At 36.4% G+C, this 24,541-nt stretch overlaps 1 protein-coding gene across 1 annotated transcript; it reads right to left on the bottom strand.

Annotated features, from left to right (window-relative positions):
• Window positions 1-7,129: 7,129 nt before the first annotated feature.
• Window positions 7,130-23,048, bottom strand: LOC117408780 (alkaline ceramidase 2-like). Its single transcript, XM_034014078.2, has 6 exons — window positions 22,618-23,048; window positions 21,609-21,723; window positions 16,188-16,329; window positions 14,789-14,926; window positions 9,909-10,046; window positions 7,130-7,345 (listed from the first exon to the last, which is right to left on the bottom strand). Exons 1-6 carry the CDS (start codon window positions 22,723-22,725, stop codon window positions 7,159-7,161), a joined length of 828 nt encoding a protein of 275 aa, XP_033869969.1. The 5' UTR covers window positions 22,726-23,048; the 3' UTR covers window positions 7,130-7,158.
• Window positions 23,049-24,541: the final 1,493 nt, after the last annotated feature.

Below are 24,541 nucleotides of genomic sequence, written 5' to 3'. Positions count from 1 at the left end.
ATCAGCATGTCAATATTGTAAGGAGAGGGCTGATTTCCATTCAGAGGAGTGTTACTTACCAGCTGTGCTAGTCATTTTCATAGAAATATAGGCTACAATCTCTAATTTCAGCTTGGCTAATTATTTCCTATGAATTTTGTATTGTTAAAGGACAGATGGTACAGTTGGTATTAAGAGAAAAACAAATCATAAAAAATGTAAAAATACTTGTCACGTGAAAAGACAGGGCCATTCATAAAACATTCATGTTGCAGTCTTTGTTAGTTCTTCGTCATTTCTGGATTCATTTAGGCATCCAAATTGATTATTTTGCAAGAAATAAAGTTTTGATTCCTAGTTATCTTCTTACCTTGTTCAGTAAGCATCAAGCATCTGAACTGCATTCATTTGTGATTGGCATGTCAAAGTAGTCATTTGAAATGTGAATTTGGATTTATACAAACATAAAGGCCAGTCCTCCGTCCTGTCCCATTTCAAGATGTCCCTCAATTAGGACCCAGGCTAATCGAATTATTTGAATATGTTTAAATATTTTTCAAGAAATGTTTACTGAAATGTAGCATTGCCTTTTAAATGTGTCTATTTGTCAATACCAAAGGGACCCAATTAATTTGGGTATCTTGGCAGCATTATTTCCTGTCAAGTATCTAATGAGTTGCGAGTTCCTGAAAGGAAGTCTAACTGAGTGTGGCAAAGTGGTTTGCCGTGCGCAGGTGTAGAGGTGATGCAGTGCTCAAGACAATGACAAACAACAAAGTAGTGGTGTGTGCCGGGGTGCCCACCCCTTGTGTATATTTTATGTATTATTATTATTATTATTATTATTATTATTATTATTATTACTAATATGATTATTATTATTATTATTATTATTATTATTATTATTATTATTATTATTAATATGATTATTATTATAATTATTATTATTATTATTATTATTATTATTATTATTATTATTGTGTATGTGTTTATGTGCGGACGGACAAAAGTTGTCCAACATTATTATTTATTATTTGAGACTGGCGAAAAGTGTAGTGAATTCCCCATCCCAATAAAAGCCTGTGGGAATGTGGCTGAAGCCTTAATGAGGTAATTTATTAATGGGTAACTAAGGCTTCAGCCACGATATAAAAGACCCACTCCGGGCTCATGATGGTTGGAGAGTAGGAGAATCGTAGTGTGAGCGAATGCTACCAGCCAGAGAGTAAAAGATACTCGTTCTAAAGTAAACGTGCTTTATTGTTTGTTTTGTTTTGGCCAATGTGCCGTTTTGCCCCGTACAACCTGTGTTTATGTTTCATTTCCTGGTCTGACATCACAATCCACATGCCACAAAAAGCCATCCTTACACCTGGTGAAATGGTGGTTTATTTGTAATTCCAATGTCACTTGACAACAGTAAATAAATGGAGGACTGGCAATACAGAACGATGTGTATTGCGCAGTTAAATAAACACGGGGTTCAGTGCCGAAAGAATAGACACGGTATTTAAACACACACAGAACACAAACACGATCACAAGTCCAGAGTGAGTGCTGAAGTGCAAGTGGTGAAATACAATTTATTCAGTGAGTACGAGTGCAGTGAAGTCCGGGTTGGGTGCTGAACTTAAGCGACAGCTCCCGGATGTGTTAGCTGTCTATAAATGACAAACAGTACAATTAACATGGCAAACAAAACAAACACAAAACACTCACGGTACATACACGGTCCTTCAGCGGTTCGTTCGAAACCATAACAAAGGAGCTGATCACCTCGCTACGTCCCCTTAAGTACCGTCAGTCACGCCCCCTTGGTTAGCGAGTACAACCGTTTCTCCTCCAATCCAAGGTTGCCGCATCGCTTCCCTTCCAGGTCGAAGACTTGGTGTACCATAGCTCCACCCCCTTTCTAGATGGCTGACTTCTACATAACCCTGGGAATTAATTGTCAGGCCATCCAGTCCTTTTACACAGCACCCTCACAGGTCGGGAGGGAGATTTAGAAGATTCAATCTTTCTCTGTGACACTGAGCTATAATTTCTTTGTAATGTGATACTTTGTACTGTGATATTTTGTAACAACTGTAATGTCTCCCTGGATAAGGGCATCCGCTAATAAATAAATAAATAATAAAAATAAACATTTTGTGTTTAGGGAGAAAAAAAAACATGTTTTTTCAAATGTGGGTATCCAATTAATTTTAAATGACTATTAAAAAAGGCAAGCCACTGACTCAACTCTAACAAATCCTGATGGGGGGAAATAACAGAAGTACCAACATAAAAAGACAGGCAGGCTCCATCATATATCCTCAGATTCTGCAATGATGAATGTCCTAACTATGTTTCATTACCATTGGGAAACCATAGGACAGGTATATTCTTATAGATTTGAATACTCACAATAACCTAAAGAATGTCCTAACCATGTTTCATCACAATTGGATTAGCAATTTGCAAGATATATGAACAACTCATTATACCCCCCTTGTCTTGGGATATGCATTCCAAGCGGGGAAATTAAATAGATATTATAACTTGAAATACTGATGTGCGCGAGGCAAAACTTTGTAAAGAAAGCTGCTTTTATGTTATTATGTTGAGGTGAAAAGGAAACTAGATGACATACAGATAAGGACAAAAATGTTGCCTTATACTGTAGCTGACAAATGGTTAGTTTGCAGTAACATCAATAATACATTGCCCCCAAGGAACTAATTTTAGCCATTAAGTTATGCAGCACAAAATGTAGGTGTGAAGCAGATCTTGTTCAGAACAGTTAGCTCATGCAGTTTAAAAAAAAATAAATAAAAGTGCCTATGGAATTATACTGCCACCTTGTGGTTCAAAAGATCAGAAATGGGACAAACTGAGTCCCCACCTTAAAGTAAAGTGTATTTAAATATATTTTTTTAATGTTTTGTCGGATGCAATATACATTAATTTCTTTATCTGTTTTCATTAACATTTAGCAAACATCCATAACTATTTTTATGCAATATTAACATTTAAGGGTGATTGTTTATAGAAGAATGGGCAGCATGGTGGCATGGTGGTCCTGGGTTCGATTCCAGTCTCAGGGATCTGTCTGTGTGGAGTTTGCATGTTCTCCCCGTGTTCACATGGGTTTCCTCCCACAGTCCAAAGACATGCTGGCTAGGTGGTTTAGACACTCTAAAATTGTCCCTTAGTTTCCCTGCAATGGACTGGCGTCTGATCCAGGGTGCAGTCCCGCCTTGCACCCCTATGTGGAAGTCCTTTTCTTTAACCACTGGTCCAGTTGTGAAAGGTTTGAGCGCTGAACATCTGGAGGAACCATGCAATCAGAATTCTAGTGAGAGATAGCCAGCGATTGGGCTTGTGAGAGACTGAAGCCTGGGAATTAAATGGGTTGAGAGCAAGAGTGAGAGAAAGTGAAAGCGGGGGTCAGTGGGTGAAGGAAGGAGTTAGGGTCGTTTTATTGTTTTTGGGGTGTGGTCTTAGCCCGAACAGGAACCGTGTTATTTTGATTAATAAATTGATTATTAATTGCACCTGGCCACACTCTCCGTCTTCTGGTTTATCATCAAGGGCACAGGTCATTTTGGGGTACATATTCCCTTGTTTGATGGCTTTGTGATTGAAATATTTGCCTATTAATAATAATTAATATATAATATAAATATTTGCTCTATTTAACAATGCCAATATATTTAGTCAGGAAGGGGGTTATGTAAGGTGAAGTGATCAATAAAGGCCTTAACCCCAACAAATCCAACAAGGTAGAAATGCACACAATAAAGTGGCCAGGCAGTGCATATCCTCATACTTTACTGTATTCATATATATATATATATATATATATATATATATATATATATATATATATATATATTTTTTTTTTTTTTTTTAAAAGAGTAAAGTGAATGTGTAGCACCACGGCAAAGAAAAAGAAAATATTTTCTGTGTGCCAAGAGGACTTCCTCTGACATATTTTTTTGTTTGATTAGATTTTTGGGCTCCACAAATCTCATACAGCACCTACTGCTCTCTGTACTCCTAACTCACCTCTCCTCTGGGCTGTAAGTGCGGCTGCTGAATATCCCGATGCACAGGCGGCGCTCATTGTGACCCTTATTATCATGATTGCAGATCATTATTTATGCATGTTAAATAATTTGCATTACTCTTAAGCTTACATAGGCTGCAGTGTAAAACAACTGCCTGGTCGCGAGGCAATTTGGATTTTGCAGCCGCAATTGTTTGCACTACGCCTATCCTTACATCAGCCCCAATGTGTTTTAAAGTTTTACAATTTCCAATAAAACCTATTTTGGAATCTGTGTAGTGTCATTATAAATGGTTTATTTCTTTACGTATTTATTTTAAATCACTGTTTAAATCTTTAAGTGTCATTACAGTAACTGTAATGTCATTAAAGAAAAGGGCTTGTAACTAGGAGGTCCCCAGTTCAAATCCCACCTCAGCCACTGACTCATTGTGTGACCCTGAGCAACTCACTTAACCTCCTTGTGCTCCATCTTGCAGGTGAGACATGATTGTAAGTGACTCTGCAGCTGATGCATCGTTTACACCCTAGTCTCTGAAAGTTGCCTTGGATAAAGGTGTCTGCTAAATAAACAAATAATAATAATAATAATAATAATAATAATAATAATAATAATAAATAACCGTAACAATAGTTATTTTAGTGAATAAAACTGCAGCAGCATTGGCAGAAGTGAACGTTATATTAGCAAAGGGTTAAGGGGTTCATATTTAAAAAAAAAAAAAGTTTGGTATACTTTTAATCATTGCTAACATTTTTATAATTAAAAATATCAGTACAAAACACAACTAAGTTAAAATGTAATTTTATTAGTCAATAAATATGAAAATTAAATAAATATTTTCACTAATGTGTAATGTTAGAATGCCTAATCGATTTGATGTATAGTTCTCTTTATACAACAGTTTTTAGTTTTGTTATGGTAATGACAGATTTATGTGCCAAAACATTTTTGAACAAAAATATTAAATACATTAAAATTTCAGCTCAGCTAAGATATGTTTTATGCAGATAAGATTTTTTCTTTTTGTTTCACTAAAAAAAAAAAAAAAAAAAAAAAAAAAACCATTAATTTCTCAATTTTTTGGAACCCCAATGTGCCCCCTTTCTGTAGAATGACCCAAATATCTTGTTATTACTGTAGCTAATAGAAGATTAGACAACAGAACTGGAAGGTCAAGGGATTTAAGCAAAAAAAAAAAAAAAAAGCAGTGGTACTTATTTGTGGCTTTTTCAGTTCATTCCAATGCAGGCCCTTTTTCCAAGGCTCTTTGTTGGAACAAGCACATGGTTAGAACAAGGCCCTGAAATGGTTAATGAAACACAAGTGGAGTACCACTGGGCTGATGTATTCATACAATACTGTGTTATTGAGGAAGAAATAGAAATGGGAGACTGCCAGGAGAGGCTGTAGTAGAAATCCTCCAAAGGTCACCTTTAGTCTGAAGTCAGACAACAGATCAGATATGACAGAAAAGGTTCAGAGCTTCCATTTACTCAACAAAATAAATTCAAAGTTATCACATTGAAACTTGGTGCACAATTAAAGAACATTTAGTGATGATTCAATGAAGCTCAAAACAAAGATGGTACTCTAAAAGATAGGTGCGTTATCACAGGGTTTTGGGCAGGTTTTTCAGTGGCAGGCTTGCTGGGCATTTTACCCACTGCAATGCGTAGCCGCAAGAACTTATCCATGTGATGACTGTTCCATGCTTGTCTGGTTAATGTAAATGCGTAGTTTCATTGGACTATACTTTCCCATCTGATGAAGGCACACAGATTAAGTAAACCACAGGACACTACTTGTTAAATTCAGTTTATGTTTTCATTTCCATCATGAAACAAAATGTAAAAATAAAGTACATGAAAAGCTTTCTTCTCTATTATAACAGCAGTTATTAACAATTAATAACAATTAAGTATTTTTTGTTTTTGAGATTGCTAACCTGTTACAAATACTGTAGGTTTGGAAGTTTAAATGATAACAAACACAAAATATGTCTACATCTCTCATTCACGACCAAAAACACCTGCGTCATGTGATCAAAGTTCTTAAAACAAATTTGTTAGAAAGAAGCCAGGAGTAGCACTTTTTTACTACCAAAAAAAAAAGAAGAAAAGCTTATTTATTTTTTAAAAAGAAAACAGTCAAGAATAATTTTAAAATCACTAAAATCCGTAATATGAAAAACAGACCGATTTCTTAACTGGATCCAAATATGATTGTTATTTTGTTTTGGTCATCTTTATTTGCAGTAGATTACCTTTGTCTGAGACTCCAACAGTTGGCATGTACTCCTACGATCATGTCCTTCCACCATCAAAAAATTATTTGCTACTGTATCCAGTTAAGTAAATAAACTGATTTAATCATACAGTTGTTAAAAGAAAGATTAAGGTAAAATAAAGCATTTATATTATTGCTCATTTAAAATACATATGAATTAAAGCAGTTTAAGGTAACCCTCATGTATAAACTGAGATTCTTATTCAGATTTATAAAATAAAGCTGCTGGCAATCAAGGGACATAAGATTTAAGAGGCATTTTTAGTGTACCATGATAAAACACTGCACAAAAACAAGATCTGGCAGCGCAAAATTAGCACAATGTTGGGTAAAATTGAAAAATCATTACTGACAAAATGTGCTTACTGTAGCTGGAGACAAGTTAGTCAGTTGTGAATTTTAACCCTATTATCAGCCTGGTGAGTGCACAGAATTACAGTATAATGAATGAACTGGGTGTGCTAAAGCTTTATGAATGTTGAAGTACAGGCAGGTAGATATCTCCAGGTTGTAGGAATTATAGTCGGATTTACACTCGATGCCTCAATGGTCTTTGTAACATATAAATATACATTTACATATAATGTAGGCATTAGTTGTAACATAAAACAAATTATGTTTAAGAATAGCTACACAATACTGTACATCTGTTTATACAAGTAATGTTTTTGTTAATAGACTTGCAATTTGCAGTAGTCAGTGACAAAATAAGAGCAGTTAGATTTCATATATATATATATATATATATATATATATATATATATATATATATATATATATATATATATATATATATATATATATAAATAAAACCATGCACTGCATCACAGCAATTTAATTATGTCACCTTCACTGAGGGTTTCCTATGCACGCAAAGCAGGGTGACATATGGCACTCCAATGAATGCCCATTTCTCACTGGGCCAGAACTTGATGACTGGACCTTGCTCAGGGGCTTCTGTGGCCGCATCAAAATACGCAAAGCAGACACAGCCCAAGTAGGAAGCCAGGCAGATCAAAATGTGCCTAAAGAGGGGAAGGAAAAAGGTTACAAAAAAAAAAAAAAAAAAACTTCCCAGGATCATCATGGAACAACAGATAGATCTAATCTGATCTCCAGTATATCTTTGTTTAACAGCTAGACCCTGCAGCATGAGTCTGCTGCTGTACAGAAACAGTGGATGCATGTTATACAAGTTAACACACCATGGTTGGAAAGTTCTGAGTAATAGTTTTTTTAGGTTTCTAAAATGGTTTGTTGATGAAAGGTTCTGGTGCTAGTACTATTCGGCATATGCAAACACCTAACTTAAACCTTTAAAAAAAAAAAAAAAAAGTATCTAAAGAAAGAAAAAAATGTTATGAGGTCCCGAACCAGTGTGAAACTGAAATAAGCATTAAACTGGGTGAAGCTGCAAAACAAGTGAAAGGGATACTGCGGGCATGGACCAACTTGATAGTAACTTGACATTGACATAATTAGACAAATAAGTACCTGGATTCAAAAGGGTGTTGTAGCCTACGGCTTGGGAGTCATAGTGCAAATATCTGGAAGATGCTTTAAATTAGATGCTTCTTTCAGCAGGTCAGTTTATTTTTATTAAGGTAGCTTCATTTACTGTGCATGCACTGAAATTAGTTTTGTTTGTCCGAGGACTTTGTTGCAGCATTCTATTGGCAGGTTAAAAAAAAAAAACCCAAAAAACATGTTGATTAAATTAAAGTGTAAGGGCCTTATTCATAGTTATATATATATCATATCAACGTGTTCTAATAAACCAGCATACTAAAACGAGAACTTTGTATATTTTTTAATTATTTATTGTTTTTCCGAGCGGGGGGGGAGTTGGCAGCAGCCCTGAGTTTTTTGCCGACATAAATCTAGATGATTTTTAATTGGAAGTGTTTCCTCATCAGAAACTATTTTTTAAATACTGCTAAACAGTTGCTTTGAAGCCACACATGCTGATTAAATAATTTCAATTTCAAAAACCATGAGCTGCAATTGTCAGAGGTGATTTGCACTTGTCACTTCCAACTGACCGCAGCAAAAATGGGAGTACCAGGAAAAGAGTTGAATGTCTCTTAATACATTATGTTATTCTTTCTACAGAATAACTGACTGTATGACACATTAGCATATATACAGCTTATCACAGTTAAAAAACAAAAACATAATGTGTGTTAATGGAACGTCTCATTCTCTTATCTGTACAAATTCAGTCCATTTTTTCAGTTTTACCAAAAACCGATTGAATGTAAAAAAAAAAAAAAAAAGAAACAGCTGAAAGGCCACAATTTAAGCAGTTAATGCTGAGGTGTGGTAAAATCTTGTCTGGTATCTAAGGTTTCAATGCTGTGTTTTCTTTTTTATCAATGCTGGCAATTAAAAGCCTGTGGTTCACTTGATCTGTAGCATATTTTAAGACAGCTGGAATTATTTTTTCTTTATTAATGAAGTCGAAGAACAGGGATATTCCTTGGCAAAGGATTTTTGCAAGGCAGCAAACACAAACAACCATCTTGAGGGAGTGCTCCTTTCTTGAAGGTCAGCTTTGGTGATTGCACCAAAAAGGCTTGCTTTGCTTATATTGCTTGTGCCTTTCTGATAAGCAGAAAGATGCCAGAAAGCCATTTAAATCATTGCAGAACAAAAAGTATCATGATGACAACATTCCCACTGCTCCTACAAACAGATTGCTGCTGTTATGTTCCCACAACAGCAGTGTTTGTGGTGGGTGGTTTTGAGTGAGTTTCAAATCAGTCACCTTGTCTTTTTAACCCACTATTGACAACAGTCCGTAATTACTGACCCAGGACTCATGAATAAAAATATAAAAACAATCACGATTAACTATAAAAAGAAAATGGAAGTAGCAGAAACTATATTATTATTATTATTATTATTATTATTATTATTATTATTATTATTATTATTATTATTATTTCAGGACCCAAGCAACAATGTGTTAGCCCAGGATTATGTGATCAGTGGGTAACAACTAAACATTTAATAAATGACCACCATTGTTTAAACAGCAAGTAGCTTCCCTGTCCTATGAATTGCTTTTTTTACATGTCCCATACTACAATGTACGATGTTACTATTGAAGTGGTTCTGTTGTCCCAGTATTGAGTTTTTACCCTTAGCTGTCCATATAAATGTATGTGAGACTGGCAGAGTTCAAAGCTCAGTCACATGATTTGAATAGAATGAGGAAGGCTGTTCAGTACTGGCACTTAAGATTCTTCAGACAACCTCAAAAGCAAGGTAAAGGCAGATAGCTAAATATTGGAGAAACAGACCAAAGAACGACTCAGAACAATTGCAAACACTATAAAATATTAATGGAGATGTAAAATAGGACCCATCCTGCCTGGTGTTGTGTATATATTTACAGAGGGAAATACATCAAAAAAGAGACTTGCATGCAAAATTAGAGCTGTTGCTTTCCATAACTGGTCATATTAATTTTGAAACAGTGAGATATGGTGCTGTTTAGATCAGTTGAATGGATGCCAGTGTGTAACAGAGGTTGGGGGATTTCTAACTGAAATCCCCCAACTAAAAGGTAGCTTCAAAACTTACCATGCACAATGAAGATACGGAAAGTTAACAGACGACCACATCTCACAGAAAATCCTGTCGCTGATCCAGCACAGCAGAGCTAGAGTCCACCAGAAACCTGAAATCAGGCCCAGCTTAAATACGCGCACATTTTCACACCTTTGAGAAAAATACAGTCAAATAGAGGGTTAAGACTGTTTAATAATAGTCATTTCGTTTATTATGATGTTAGTGTTTTTTTTTTTTTATCCCAGCTTTTGTTTTCAATCATTTACCTGTTTTCTAAGTTACTTGTAATACATTTTTGGTGGTCTCCAGGATTATTTACAATCCCTTTTTCAGACTGCTGGACTGTGTAATTTGCTTTTGACAGTGTCTAGAGGGTTTGGTTTTAAGGGGGGAGGATTATCAGAACAAGTTTCAAGGTCAGTCAGTACTAGGTTGTACAGCCGCACACTTCATTATCATTACTACTACAGATACACATGATAAAATAAACCATTATACTGTATGTTGCCATTAAAGATCTGTCATTCTATAGCAGCTTACTGTCTAGGTTTATTCCATCAAGTTTGATTACCATTTCAGGCACTGTATTGATTAGTAGGTTTCATTTTCCAATTGACATAGAAGATTGGTACTCTAGTTGAACTGCCATATGACTTTTTTTGTAACTTTAGTTTGCTTCCCAATTGATTGCCCTTGTATTGACTTTGGGTAGAATCACTTTTAGCAAACCAAAGTTGCTTATTAACAGAACTGAAAAGGCAATCAGTAATAGTCACTAAGCTTAAACACAACATAATTGTGTTTTTGTGAAGCATCTCTGGAGCACTAATGTACTAAATTGTTCCGACATTCAGAGCTGAATGCATCCAATTGTAATCTATAATTCCAGCAATAAAGGTTATCTCTAGGGCGGTATGCTGTTGTCATGTACTGTAAAAGTGAAATCTATTGAATTTGTCAGAATTATGGAAACTGCATTCATACTATGATTGTGAGCACAGGTCATCTAGTTGTATAAACTGTAATACAATGGAGTTCTCTGGGCTTTGCGCCATCTGGCTCAACCCTCTCTCCAAAACTACTTCACTAGGGTGTATGGTACATTATCCATTGATTTATCATGTCCTTTAAAGCTTGCTCTGTGTCCATTGTCATTTCACAATTGAGTGAGCAGATCATATGGTCACTTACCATAGTCCTTTTATTACTCTCATTGCCAATAGCTTTTCTCCCCTATTGCTGTTTAGTTTTCATAAACCACCCTTGCTTAAGCCAAAGGATGAAGTCTGATGATAGAGGCATGATATAGGCATGTCAAGGACACAAAGGACCGACTTCTACAGATTTATTTTTATTATTTTAGCCAGCAGTGACATAATACTACTTGACTCCCTTTTTCATAGTCCAGACAGATGTGCAAGATGGCATCCAAAAGAGGTTGAATGGCCTACTGTATCACAGTGAAGATCAAGGAAGCATGTTGGGTTCATCCACTGCAGTGCTGGAATCTACAGCTATGGCCAAAAGTTTTGCATCACCCTATAGCAGGGGTGGCCAACCCTGGTCCTGGAGAGCTACAATCCAGCAGGTTTTCTAGGTAACCCTTAATCATCAATTTCTGAAGAACGCAAGTTGTTGATCAATTTAACAAGTTAATGTGTTCAATTAAATCAGGAGTGGTCAGCTCTGATCCATGAGAGCTGCAGGCTGTTCAGGTTTTTGTTTCAAATTATCTCTAAAATACTTAATTGAACAAATTATCTGCTTAACTAGTCAAAATTAAATTGTTCCAAGCCCTGTAGAATTAACTAATTTTGCTTCATAAAGTCGAATGAAACCTGCCGAGTAATGTTACGTTAACATATTTAATTACATACCGCTTTGAAGTTTTCCATATACTTAATGAAAAACTGACAAATTGAAAAATGTGACATTTCGAAATCTTAAATGAAATATTGTACTTATGGCTTCCGGTAGACTTTTGGGATCATTTTGTACTTTCTTTGATTACATTTATTTGATGTTAAATAAAATATCTAAAATTAAGATTTGTATATATATATATTTTTTTATTAAATGGCTTAACCCTAAAATTCTTGGTGATGCAAAACTTTTGGCCATAGCTGTAATCTGGTTAGGTAACTTCTATTTAAGTGTCTAGTGTGCTCAACCCTCAACAGACTTGTCACAATTGGCAACGGGTACCCTTGCAGCAGTCTTATACAGAGAGACCAAACAGACTGAAGTGCTCGTTCATCACTCAAGGTCGGTTAAGATGAAAGCTCACATGGCCACTTTCATCTGCAAATGTGTAACATTATTTAGAGCAACAATAACAATTACCCAAGAACTCATTTAATAACATTTTACTAAAAGCAAGATAACTCCAAGGTCACATTTCGGTACTAAAGCCCTTTAGAAACAATCAAGAGCCAGAAAAAGTTATCTCTTTTCCTGCAGATCAATGCATTTAAATAAAATAAGATCTACAGCTTCAAACAGAGATAATGCACAGGGGAGGCTGCCACTGCATAAAAAATTCAAGTGCAGTAGCGATGGGACAGATAAGGATTAGCACACACAGGGAAGCTGCTATTCTTAGCATCCTGTTCTTTTTGGAGATTATCATCGGTAGGACGTGCTCATTCCTGGTTTATTCCAGCACGTGCTGAACCCAGCTCAGGGGCAGTCTTCAACACGTCATAGGACAAATTATACATCTAGGATGGTTAGCATTGTTTTAAACTCTTGATAACCCAAAGACAACTATTATTTTGATTCTCACTAAAATCTCTAATGACATTTTTTAGACAATACTTCTATTCGGTTGTCTACAAAAATGCATTTATGCCAGTGGGAATTCTAAAAAACAGGCCAGGGGGACCTTGGCTGAGGCTACGCACGTTCATAATGATGCTATTTGTGTTTCGACAGCTGTCATTTGTTTGGTTATGTTTCAACTCCTCTGTTTTGTGCCAGCAGAAGAATTCTGACATGCTGAAAAAGTGTACACTGGAACTAACGGAAATCCACCGTCAGTTCAGTGCTGAAGACACAGGAAAAAATAATCTAGACATTCTTTACACTGTACAAGTCTAGCAAGCAGGGATAACAATGGCTGACCTGTAGACTGTGGTCACTGTGTTCCAGTACAGGAATTGAATCATTATACCAGCATGGAAAAAACATTTGCTTAAAAACAATTTGTTTTCAATCCTTGAAGTCTAAGCCAAGTATTTATAGTATAAAACTACCTACAAAACCCTTGAATCTGAAAGTTAAGTACAAGTAGCCATTTAAAATTCCCCATGGGGGATGCATCTGAATTCCTCCTTCTAAGTAAAATGTAATTAAAATCTCCAGTTCCCAACTTGCCTGGAACCTATGCATGATGTATATATCTTCAAATAGAAATAATAGCACTTCAAACAGATTATCCTGAATGCTGTATTCATCCATGAAGAACAAAAAAAGCAGTCAAACTCAATTTACATGAATGTAGAGGACAGGCCTAATTTCTCAACAGCAGCATCGGCTTTATAAGCAATTCGACATACCAGTGTCATTGGATTTAAGAGAACTGTTGGTGCTAAAGTACATTACTTTAAGCCTTGTTGCAACATTGAACAGATCATTGCTACTGATACTTTACAAGCTGGTAAATGGGGAGAAGCCATGGAGTGAACAAATCTCAGGGTAGCGTAGAGTCATCTATGAGATAACCACAATACTCGATTAATATTCCTCTGTAGTATCCTCTACTGCATGTGGTTTCAAGAATATTCCTCAGCACCTCATTAGAAAGAATCAGAATCTGGGGGCATATCCCTTAGTGGTCTATCACTGGCTTGCCATCATGACCTCCAAGGTATTCTCTGTTGACCAACTGACAAATGAGTGAGTGGGGCATGTTTATGACCAGCTGTTTGACTGAAGCCTGGCTGTAACCTATGAAAGCAGTCACAAACAGCTGCCAGTTGATCCTGCGTACTAACACAGAGAAAGGTATTTTCTATCTTGTGTGAAGTTCCAGCAATGAATTCAACCAATAGGAAACCTGCCTTTTGCTGCTACTGTCCAATCCTTGCATGCCTGGGTGAGGCATACTGTAAACCACCATAGTCAGCTCCCTTGCAGTATCTGACTTTGATTTGATGTCAGTTATCACATTATAATTAGACCAGTCTTCAGTTTCCATATGGCTCTGAGGGCTGGTTGTAATATAGGAAGGATGTGAAATACAGGAGGCAGGGTTAAGATATGAACTACCAGATGGGCCCCCGAGTGGCGCATCCAGTAAAAGCACTCGCTAGAGTGCAGGATGCGCTCTATAGCCTGGACGTCACGAGTTCGAGTCCAGGCTATTCCACAGCCGACCGTGGACGGGAGCTTCCAGGGGGCGGCGCTCAATTGGCCGAGCGTCGCCCGGTGGGGGGGAGGGTTTGGTCGGCTAGCGACCCATGTAGTCTGGCCGGGCGCCTGCGGGCTTGCCTGTAAGCTGCCCAGAGCTGCGTTGTCCTCCGACGCTGTAGCTCTGAGGCGGCTGCACGGTGAGTTCGTAGTGTGTAAAGAAGCGGGCAGCTGATGGCACACACTTCGGAGGACAGCGTGTGTTCATCTTCGCCCCTCCCGAGTCAGCGCAGGGGTGGTAGCGGTGAGCTGAGCATAATAAAATAATTGGGCATTTCAAATTGGGGAGAAAATAATAAAAAACTAATTGGCAACGACTAAATTATCAAAAAAAAAAAAAAGATATGAACTACCTTGGGTATTACAGGTAGGCTATTACCAACTTCTATTAATAGTATTAATTAAAAGTTAACTTCCATACCAAGTTTCATCACAATTGGTTGAGCGACAGAGACTGTACAGCAAAAAAAAAAAAAATTCACCTTTTTAACTCAGTAATGAGTAACACTGTGCAGGGGATTCCAAGGATCATCAAAGAGACTGAGTTTATTGCAGGCTTGACAAATGCGAGGCACGTTGTGATCCCAGAGAGAATGGCAATGACAGCTTTAAATCTACACCTGCCAACAGAATAAGACAGAGCTATGACCTTGAATCAATTTTGTTATGTCACTGCACATTAACAGCTGAACAGAATCAAAAATGTTAAAATAGTCAATATACAGTATGCAATAAATAGACCAATAAGTCTAGTCATACACAACATAAACGTAGGACATAGCTGGTCAATAACGAGGGACTTTACACAGTTAAAAGTAGTAAGCCTTTAACGTTTGCTGTTTGTTTTCAGCTTGCCAAAACGATCATATTTGAAAATAACGTTTGATACAATTTTTTTCACAATGTTTTTGCTTTGTTTTTGTTAAAATAAGATTTAGAAATATTTGTGAATATACTGTGCCTTATTCTTACCAATCAACAGTTTATTTTGACAGGCAATCAGGACCAGTATGACCTAGCAGATCTTATGGCGACTCCACTACAGGGAGTCTAGATTCTGTTCTTTTTTTTTTTTTTTTTTTTTTTTTTTTTTTAAAGAACACTATAGTGATGTATTTACAATACTGCTGCACAAATGGTACATCCTAAATGTCTATAATTAATTGTTAACTTGCCACATAAAAACAGTTTATATGCTGCACATATAAACAAAAACATATACAGTATATATATATATATTGACAAAAAAATATCATCAGTAATTAAGGGGAAACTGCCAAGTTATCTTTCACAAAATGATGCAGTACTTTAAGAAAAAGCCATGCGATTCTATTTTTAGTACCACAGAGCAGCAAACCAAGGGGAAAAAGTGTATATTAATACATTATAGTAATAAAGTAAAAGACAAACTAACATTAATAAAACTAAAGCAAAACAACACAGTCAAAAAGCTTAAATCGCTATGTACTATGAAATTAACTGCCGAGTGTGTTTCGGGCTATCACAATGGCAGAGGCAAAAATAATGAGCGTTACTTTGGGTTAAGTTAATAAATGAACTGTCAAACTAAATTAACACAGCACCTCTACACATGTTACAAAATGCAGCAGCAATATAAAAGACAACACAGTACTGTATATGTTGTGAATGGATCGCTATCTGTGCCAAGAAGGTGTTCTTTTAAGCAAAGTTCCTGTTCCTTTAGCCAGAGCATTTACAATGGGAAAAATCTGTTTCACCACAAGGGTGAAGTGGGTCAAGAGTCCAGAGCCCCAACCACTACTCCACACTGCTGCCTATTTATTTTAAAGCACTGTATAGCACTGAAGCTTCCTACTCCAATGGGTAGGCATTAACATACTTCTTTAACTTCCACATTACCTGTCTTTCCTGAAAATCTTTGGCAAGAATCTCTTGGGGAACCACATGCCGATGGCACACATCAAAACCCAGAGGATTGCAAGCTCATCCAGCATCTGTCCCAGAAAGCTCAACGTTGCATGGAAGTAAACAGACCCAATACCTGATTAAGATATAAAAAGAAAATAACTACCTGACAGTACACCAATAACATTACCTATGCTAATCTATAAAAACTTCACCAACTGAAACAAAAAATGTAATCTTGTTCTGTACTAGGGGTGCCCAGTCCATTGGCCCCCAAATTGCTAGGAACTGTCATAATGAATATTACTCAGGTCAGCCAATGGTAGGGTGAGTGAAATCCACAGGGGAAAACTTCATTTATTGCTAACACAACTCGCTTTGCTTTTGGTGTATGGGATATAGTTACAGCTAATGAACCTGATATGCTTACAGTTACAGCAGACAAAAAGTGCCCGGGAGCTGCTGCAGCAGCATGTTTTGTCCTACAGTCTTGGAATGCTGACCCCACTACTCCAGAGATTAAGTTCAGGACCATCACCTTAACGTGACTTTCAAACAATGACGATGAAGAAGCCTGTGTGTAAAAACAGCAAACAAAATGAACAGTGCTTGCGTTTCCTATCTGGGAAACTCTCCTTCCAGGCAGAAATGAATCATGAATGAACCCCTTCCTTCCTTTTTCAGCGTGTTTTTTTTTCTGAACAGTAATGAACCCTGACATATTTGAACGACTTTCAAACTAATCCACAATTATAATTTCTGCTTGGTCTGCAAAATATTCTGTAGCTAGATGCGTTTATAATGGGGGTGGAGGGGTTAAATCAGTGGCACTTCAGTTTACAGAAAGACTTGTTGGTATGTGTACAGTACAACTTGTGTTTTCAGCTTGAAGTTCCCTTCCCAAACTGATAGTTAGCTAATCCTCTTTAATCTGCTCTTCATAGACAGATTCCTGTAACTATCAAATCACTGGGGCCCTAAATCCTTCATGGGATTTCAACATCTATTTCAATCAATACAATGCTAACATAAAAAGGAACAAACAGTAGAACACTGAGCTTGATGATAAATTAAAGACATTGTAGTGGCAACTATACGTAGATTGACTGACTCTCCCAATGTGCCAATGACAAAGGAGACCTTGATGTTCCTTGTAATCAGCCAGTTTAGCCGAACATATTTGAAATACCCAAACAGGATACCCCAAAAAACATTGTAACTGCATACACTGGGTCTCTCCGTTGTAAATTCCAACCCGACAGTAGAAAATCTTATTGTGTGTGGCTCTATATGTAAATTGTGAAGTGTGGCTGAATGATTTCAGTATAACTCTGGCTTTGGAACATAAAAACATAAAAACAAAAAGGACCATACTAATGGTGTCCAAAACACTGGTATTAGCAGGCAGGAATTAAAACAAAATTCTGGGGAAGATACCAGTCATATTTATTGCAATATAATTTGTTCTGTTAAGCAATTAAAGATTGACAAGTTATCAAAACCTCTCACAAAGCACACTGGGGAAACTAAAAGACATTTAGCACATTGTTTTGTGGAACATTTCCGAAGCATCCAAATCAACACCTTGCACTGTGTTTACTTTTCTTTCTACACAACTTTTGCCTGAAGCATCCTGAAATAAATGTTTTTTTGAATCATTTAAACTCTGGTGTACATCAATTTTAATTTATTTTTTTCTTCTGTATTTTTTTCTTCTTATCAACCTTCTCTGAAACCTATTCCTATTATTTTTTTTTTTTTTTTTCTACTGCAAACTGACCATCATGACCACTGTAAAGAAAATGACATCTCAGTGCTTCAAAAACATAACCCAATTTGCTAATCATCTGGATCCTGGAGCAGTCATCTTTGTCGTCAAACTTTCAAAATCCACCTGGACCAAGACCAGATTACCCAACCACAGCATTTTCATTAGAAAAGGTTTGAAAGAAAACATAATTCCAAGGGGCTTCAAAATAAATCTCAACCCAAAACAAGACAACATAAGATATTACAGGTCAGTACAATCTACAATTTTAAAATGTACTAAGAAAATAATGAAACAAACAATAACAATGTATCAAGAAAAAACCGAATGACTTTTAAAGAAATGGAAACTTAAAACAGCCTTAAAAAATGCTCTTGGCAACAATAGGCCACGTTACATGAGTGTTTGCTTTTCTCAAGACATTTGTTTCTTGTGAAATAAACGTGGACATGGTGCCTTTTTGTGTTTACATATAAAGCCTCTCATTTCTCTTTGGAACGCCTACCTTTCCCTGAATGTTATGCAAATGAAGGAGAGGGGGAGGGGGGGTCAGATTTAAATATTGTTTACATGAGTAGAGAAAAGTTTCACAAGAAATAATCCACGTGTCATTGTGTGTGACGTAATGGTTATTAAAGATCTGATTTGCTGATGGATAGTGCCTGCTTTTTTAATACTAGGTTTTAGTGTTGTCGTCCACACTGCTTTTCACACATCATCTGTGTGGGGGGGGGGGGGGGATGTTACATCTTTATGAATAATAAACTGGGCCAAATCCGAGTGGTTGTTGAACAGGCGTTTGGGCTATTGCAAGGGAGGGGGCGGAAACTACTGAAGTGCACTGAAGTGAACCATAAGTTTGTTCCCCAAATTATTACAACCTGCTGTATCCTGCACAACCTATGCCAGGACCGTAAGGAGGTGCACAGGCAAGCAGAGGAACAGCTACCTCAGCCTCCAGCAAGAATTGCACAACAGCGATATGAAGAGGGTGCTGCTATTAGAGGTGCACTGCTATCTTTATTTTTGTAACCTGACGGTGTACTTTTATTTTGTATCACATTTTTGTTTCATTAGCTTGTTTTGTATCTCTTTATACCAAATATAAAATCCTCATTTGCACTGTACTTGTATGACTGCTTGTGCTTAATAAAGAATTGGAATATTGAGTATTGTTGATTCCCAAGAAATAAGTCATGAAAATTCCACACCACATTTTATTTTGAGAGTGGGTTAAACAATGTTCGTGTTGTGCATTGTATCAAGCTGCCTCATCATATCCTCTTCCCTTATGGATATTAACACCCAAGCCTCTTCATCGCGCCAATGGATGTAAGTGGAGGATGGACACAGGTTTTGCTCAGACATAAGTAACTAGGAGAAATTGCATTGGAGTATAGTTATATACATTTAAACATAGTACTTAGTATTACTTTACAATAAAGACGTTTTGACAGTCGTTTGGAAAGCTATTTGTAACCACCTGAATTTACAAGCCCACGATGCAGTTTATCAAACATTTTTAGTAATAGTTTAAAACAGAAACTTGGTAAATACAATCTGCATGATACTTTACAAACACATTTAGATCTGTGTATGATTAGCATTATGCAAAGTTCGAGGGAAGACAGAGAAAAAAAAGGGGGGTTATCTGCAACATCAATCAGATAAAGGAACTACTGCAAACAAAATGTTAATTTCCCTGCTTTGGACCGCAGTAACTTATGTATTCCCATGTGACTTATAGCAGCTTTAGGAAAGGACTTGAAAGAACGAAGTAACATTTTCACGAGAAATTTGTGTTTACATGTGTAAGTGGGTGCTGATTTCACAAGCTTTTCCTGGAATCTCACAAGAAATTGAGTAATTTCAGTATTTTTCACAGTAAAATACTGAGGCCATTTTTTGGGACACTTTCCCTGCCAAGTTTCATGTGTACTGTCGATTCACGTGAAATAATCACACATGTAAACTGGCCTAATGTCAACATACATTACAACGCACGTTGCTTTATCCATAAACAGAATGCTGATATCTACATGAACAAAACTAAAATGATGACATGGACTGCACTTACCACTACCAAGCAGGAAATAACTTCCAACACTGATCAGAAAATACATCTCAGAAAGGTTGTCATAATTCCTGAAAACTTGCCACTTACCAGTACCGAACAATCAGTTTTATCTAAAGGCCTGAAATTTGTACCTACAAAAAAAAGGGATACCCCCTTCAGGTGAATTAAGCACTAGATTTTTTTTATAAACAAATGTGAAAGAAATCCAACAAATCAATTTTAACATACCTACAAACAATCTTAATCAATCTAAAGAAGAACAGAGTGCGCTGCGAAACTTACAAAAGTGAAATGACATTATAATAAAACCAGCTGACAAAGGAGGAGCTGTAGTTGTCTGGAACAACTCTTCGATACCATCTTGTACACTAATAATGACAATGATATCATTCCAAAATTACAAGACACTATAATTTCCACTATTAATGACACCATCCTAAAAAACCTGTTACCATATATAGGTTCTTATCAACCTATATCTATCTATCTATCTATCTAATATATCTATATATCTATATCTATATAGATATAGATATAGATATAGATATAGATATAGATATAGATAGATATATATAGATAGATATATATATATATATATATATATATATATATCTATATATAGATATATATATATATATATATATATATATATATATATATATCTATATCTATATCTATATCTATATATATATATATATATATATATATATATATATATATATATATATATATATATATCCACTTAACAACTTCCACTGTGGTCCATAGGGGACAGCGCCACCAACACCACTTCAAACAGCACAACTGAGGTGTTAACTGTGGGTTTTGGAAATATACTGCAGGATGACTCCTTGACAGTCAGAAGCTGGGATGATACCTGATAGGAAATTATATTAATCTGATAAATCATGTCTGGTCAGGCTAAATCTGGCCATGTAAACTGAAATATCATCTGACAGGACATAACTTGTCAGATGTCTAAATAGTCCAAGCTCGATTTTTGAGACAAAATGATGGCTGTCAAGAAACGAGAGAATGCAGTCAATAATGGCTTCTTCTCCATGTCTCCAGATTAATTCTGACCATGAAAACTGTTTTGACTGGCCCAGGTATGACAGGCTGGACGACCATGATATCAGCTTTAACATTTTTTTTGTTGTTGTTGTTACTGTATGACATGTATAAAAGCAGCAACAATGGCGGTCTATCCATAACTGTGAACCACTCAACTGCAATATATGCAAGAATACTAAAAGGAAACTAGTAAAATGATTTGACAAACGGAAGTCTTTACAAAGTGCTATGTATGACCGATGACTTTAATGAAGACATGTCTGTTTGTCAAACAATTGTACTGGTTTATTTTGAGTATTTCATCAATGGAGACAGACAGAAGGAAGCAAATATTGACTTTGTGAGGAAAATAGTTTAACAAATGGCCTTGGCTTTTAGTAGCAGAGTAGTAATGAAGCACATTGTTATTGTAAAATAAGCTTAAACATTCTGTACAAGTGGAGCAGTTACTTCAGCTCCATAGGTTACACAAGGTCACATTGGTTAGTCAACTTACCAACCACAACCAGCAGAGTCCATATTAGATATATGCCACTGTTGAAATGTGTGGCATATTGACGGAACAAGCACATTAAAATGGGTGGCAAAATAAAAAACAATATGTTGCTGATCTGGAATGAAATAAAAAGATGGAATCAAAACAAATATTATGCTCATAGCTTTAATGCACGCAAATTAGCTAATAAAACAAATGGAAGGAATTCCCCCCAAAACATAAACAAACAAAAACATCCGCTTTTCTACAGTAATACATTAATTTTGTTTTGTATAAAAGTCGTCCCAAAGAAGACATCCATTAATTAAACAGTTATGTTGAATATTCAAGTTTTACATGAATACATGAAGTTGTAAACAGCCGTGGATGACAATATTTTTACTATTATATTTGAATTCAATTTTTTTTTTTTAAAAATACTATTTATAACTTTGTAACGAAAGCAAAACGGTTTGAACAGTCTATTGTATTAGATTGCACTGTATGGAATAACTGCTAGCAACTAATGATTTCTATTATAACATGTTCTTTAAGGTTTTACTAAAATCCGACAGAAGTAGTTTGCTATCCCACATCAAAGAAACCCTAAGTATTAATTTCCAAGTCTGCGACTGATTTATTTGTATAGACTGTCTTTAGGTACAATGCATGGATGTGTTTCCTGAGTCCACAATACCGACTGCAACGCTGTAAACTACTCTTGTTGCAACTTTTTACTTTACGATGTAACAAGTACTTGATACAATTCGACAGCTGCTCAAGTGACAGTCCGAACATTAAACTATCAAGAAAAGATACACTTTTCCTCTTAATTGTTTTTTTTTATGTTTCATTTTTATAAGAAAACCGTATCAATTGTAATGAAATCTGACTGGTTAAAGCGGTTCGATCATAAACAATACAATGTGGTTACGCAATGAATAAAAGTAGCCAAACTGAAAATGCTGCACTAGGCAAAACAGGCAAAACAGTAAAAGAAAAAGCAGGAGAACGTAAGATGTATACAGACCGTGTTGTAAAACTCTGCAATGCCAGGATAAATCAGGTAGTTGCCTTCACACCAGTCCACCTCAGAACTACCCGCTTCCATCTGGTTCCAGAATTTCAGGATGCTCATGTTTACTTCTTTATTCTGCCGAAACACTCCAGCAGTGTCACCGTGAACTGTGCTTCTGGCTCCGTTAAGAGCTAATGGGTTAGCATAGTTCAAGGTTTAATTGTTAATCGTTTTCTGCACAGCTTTTTGGTTTTGCATGTTTTTTAATCACCTTGTCTCACCGTGCGAGTGCAGTCTCTGGTATTAAAGTGCATTGCCTAAAAGCCTTCTCTGACCACAGGTTCCCCAGCAGCAACTCTAAGTGTAGCAACGTGTGATCAGCGCATGCGTGTAACTAAGCTGATGTTAAAAAGTATGTGTTTTCTTTCTGCCTCGCTTTCTACTGGGCGTAAAACTTTGCGATACTGACAGGGGCGTTATTTAAAAAAAAAAAAAAAAAAAAAATCTCGTGGGGCAAAGTTGTGCATTGAACATTTTCTGTCCCAAATAGCATCATGAATAAGAAAAAACAGCTAGTAATTGTGCCAGTTTTTTGTCAAAATGCGCAATGCAATATTTTTAAAGCACGCCACTATAATAACAAACTCGACAGTCGCTCCACTAATGTCTCATTTTATGATAATAGTGTAGGTTACGGTCAGGGGCGTAGTTTCAGAAAGATAATGGTGTGTCAACATTGAACATTCTCTGTCCCAAATAGCATCATGAATGAGCTCAACAGGCGGTAGAAACTGTGCCAGTTTACAACGACAGAGCTTGCTGCCCTTTGTCAGCATCGTTCTTATTCTTAAAATAAATTATACAAAATGTGCTATGCAAGTATTTTTAAAGCACGGCACTGGTTTATAACAAACCAGAAAATGCCGTTCCACTAACAATCATTTGACAGTAATAAAGTGTGTAACGTTACAGTCTCGTTTTCACTGAAACGTTCGTGTTTTAAACGTGGGTAAAGTCTTTAACGCGTCAGTTACTGTAAATACTGCTTCATTATCATTAAACGAATAGAAGTACAACATCGTTTTTTAATCGTTTTAGAGTAGCAGCTAGGGACATTAGACTACTTTATTTGAGATCATTGATCATTATGCACAGGCACTGAATTGGGAGAAACAATTAATTAATCTAGTATTTAAAAGGTAGCTAAAACAAAAAAGAAGGAACAGCAGGAAGCAAAAGCGCCAGAAAGCGGCAAAGGAGCCTGAAAGCGGCAAAGAAACTGACCAGCGGGACACGGACAGAGTTGGAACAAAGAGAACCTGACTGAACTAAGGCAGAACGCAGCATAACGAAAGAAAGCATGAGAGACAGAACAAAAGAGAAGAACGGGGTAAGAAGATAATGGGGACAGGTGGATGTGCTATTTAAATGATTGGAAATCAGATTGAACCCGATAACCTGAAAGCAGCAGGAGCGTTGTTATTGGAAGACTGAATTATTGTTGCTGGATATATTATTATTATTTATTTCTTAGCCGACGCCCTTATCCAGGGGGACTTATAATTGTTACAAGATACCACATTATTTTTACATACAATTACCCATTTATACAGTTGGGTTTTTACTGGAGTAATCTAGGTAAAGTACCTTGCTCAAGGGTACAGCAGCAGTGTCCCCCACTGGGGATTGAACCCATGACCCTCCGGTCAAGAGTCCAGAGCCCTAACCACTACTCCACACAAACAGCTCCATTTTATACTGAGTGACCTCACTTACATAACCCCCAAATCCATGGTACCTTTTATTTAGAGCATACATGTATACATAATGTTACCTGGGCAGAAGCAATATTAATAGTTTCTTCTGTAAGTGAATCCCTCCTTATTGTCTCACTGTGTTTAATTTCTTCTGTTTTCCACCTGCTGTGGCAAACATG

Source organism: Acipenser ruthenus, chromosome 2 (assembly GCF_902713425.1).
Source record: "Acipenser ruthenus chromosome 2, fAciRut3.2 maternal haplotype, whole genome shotgun sequence".
NCBI lineage: Eukaryota > Metazoa > Chordata > Actinopteri > Acipenseriformes > Acipenseridae > Acipenser > Acipenser ruthenus.
The sequence above is the reverse complement of the archived record's forward strand: the minus strand, read 5'-3'. Positions and strand labels throughout refer to the sequence as shown.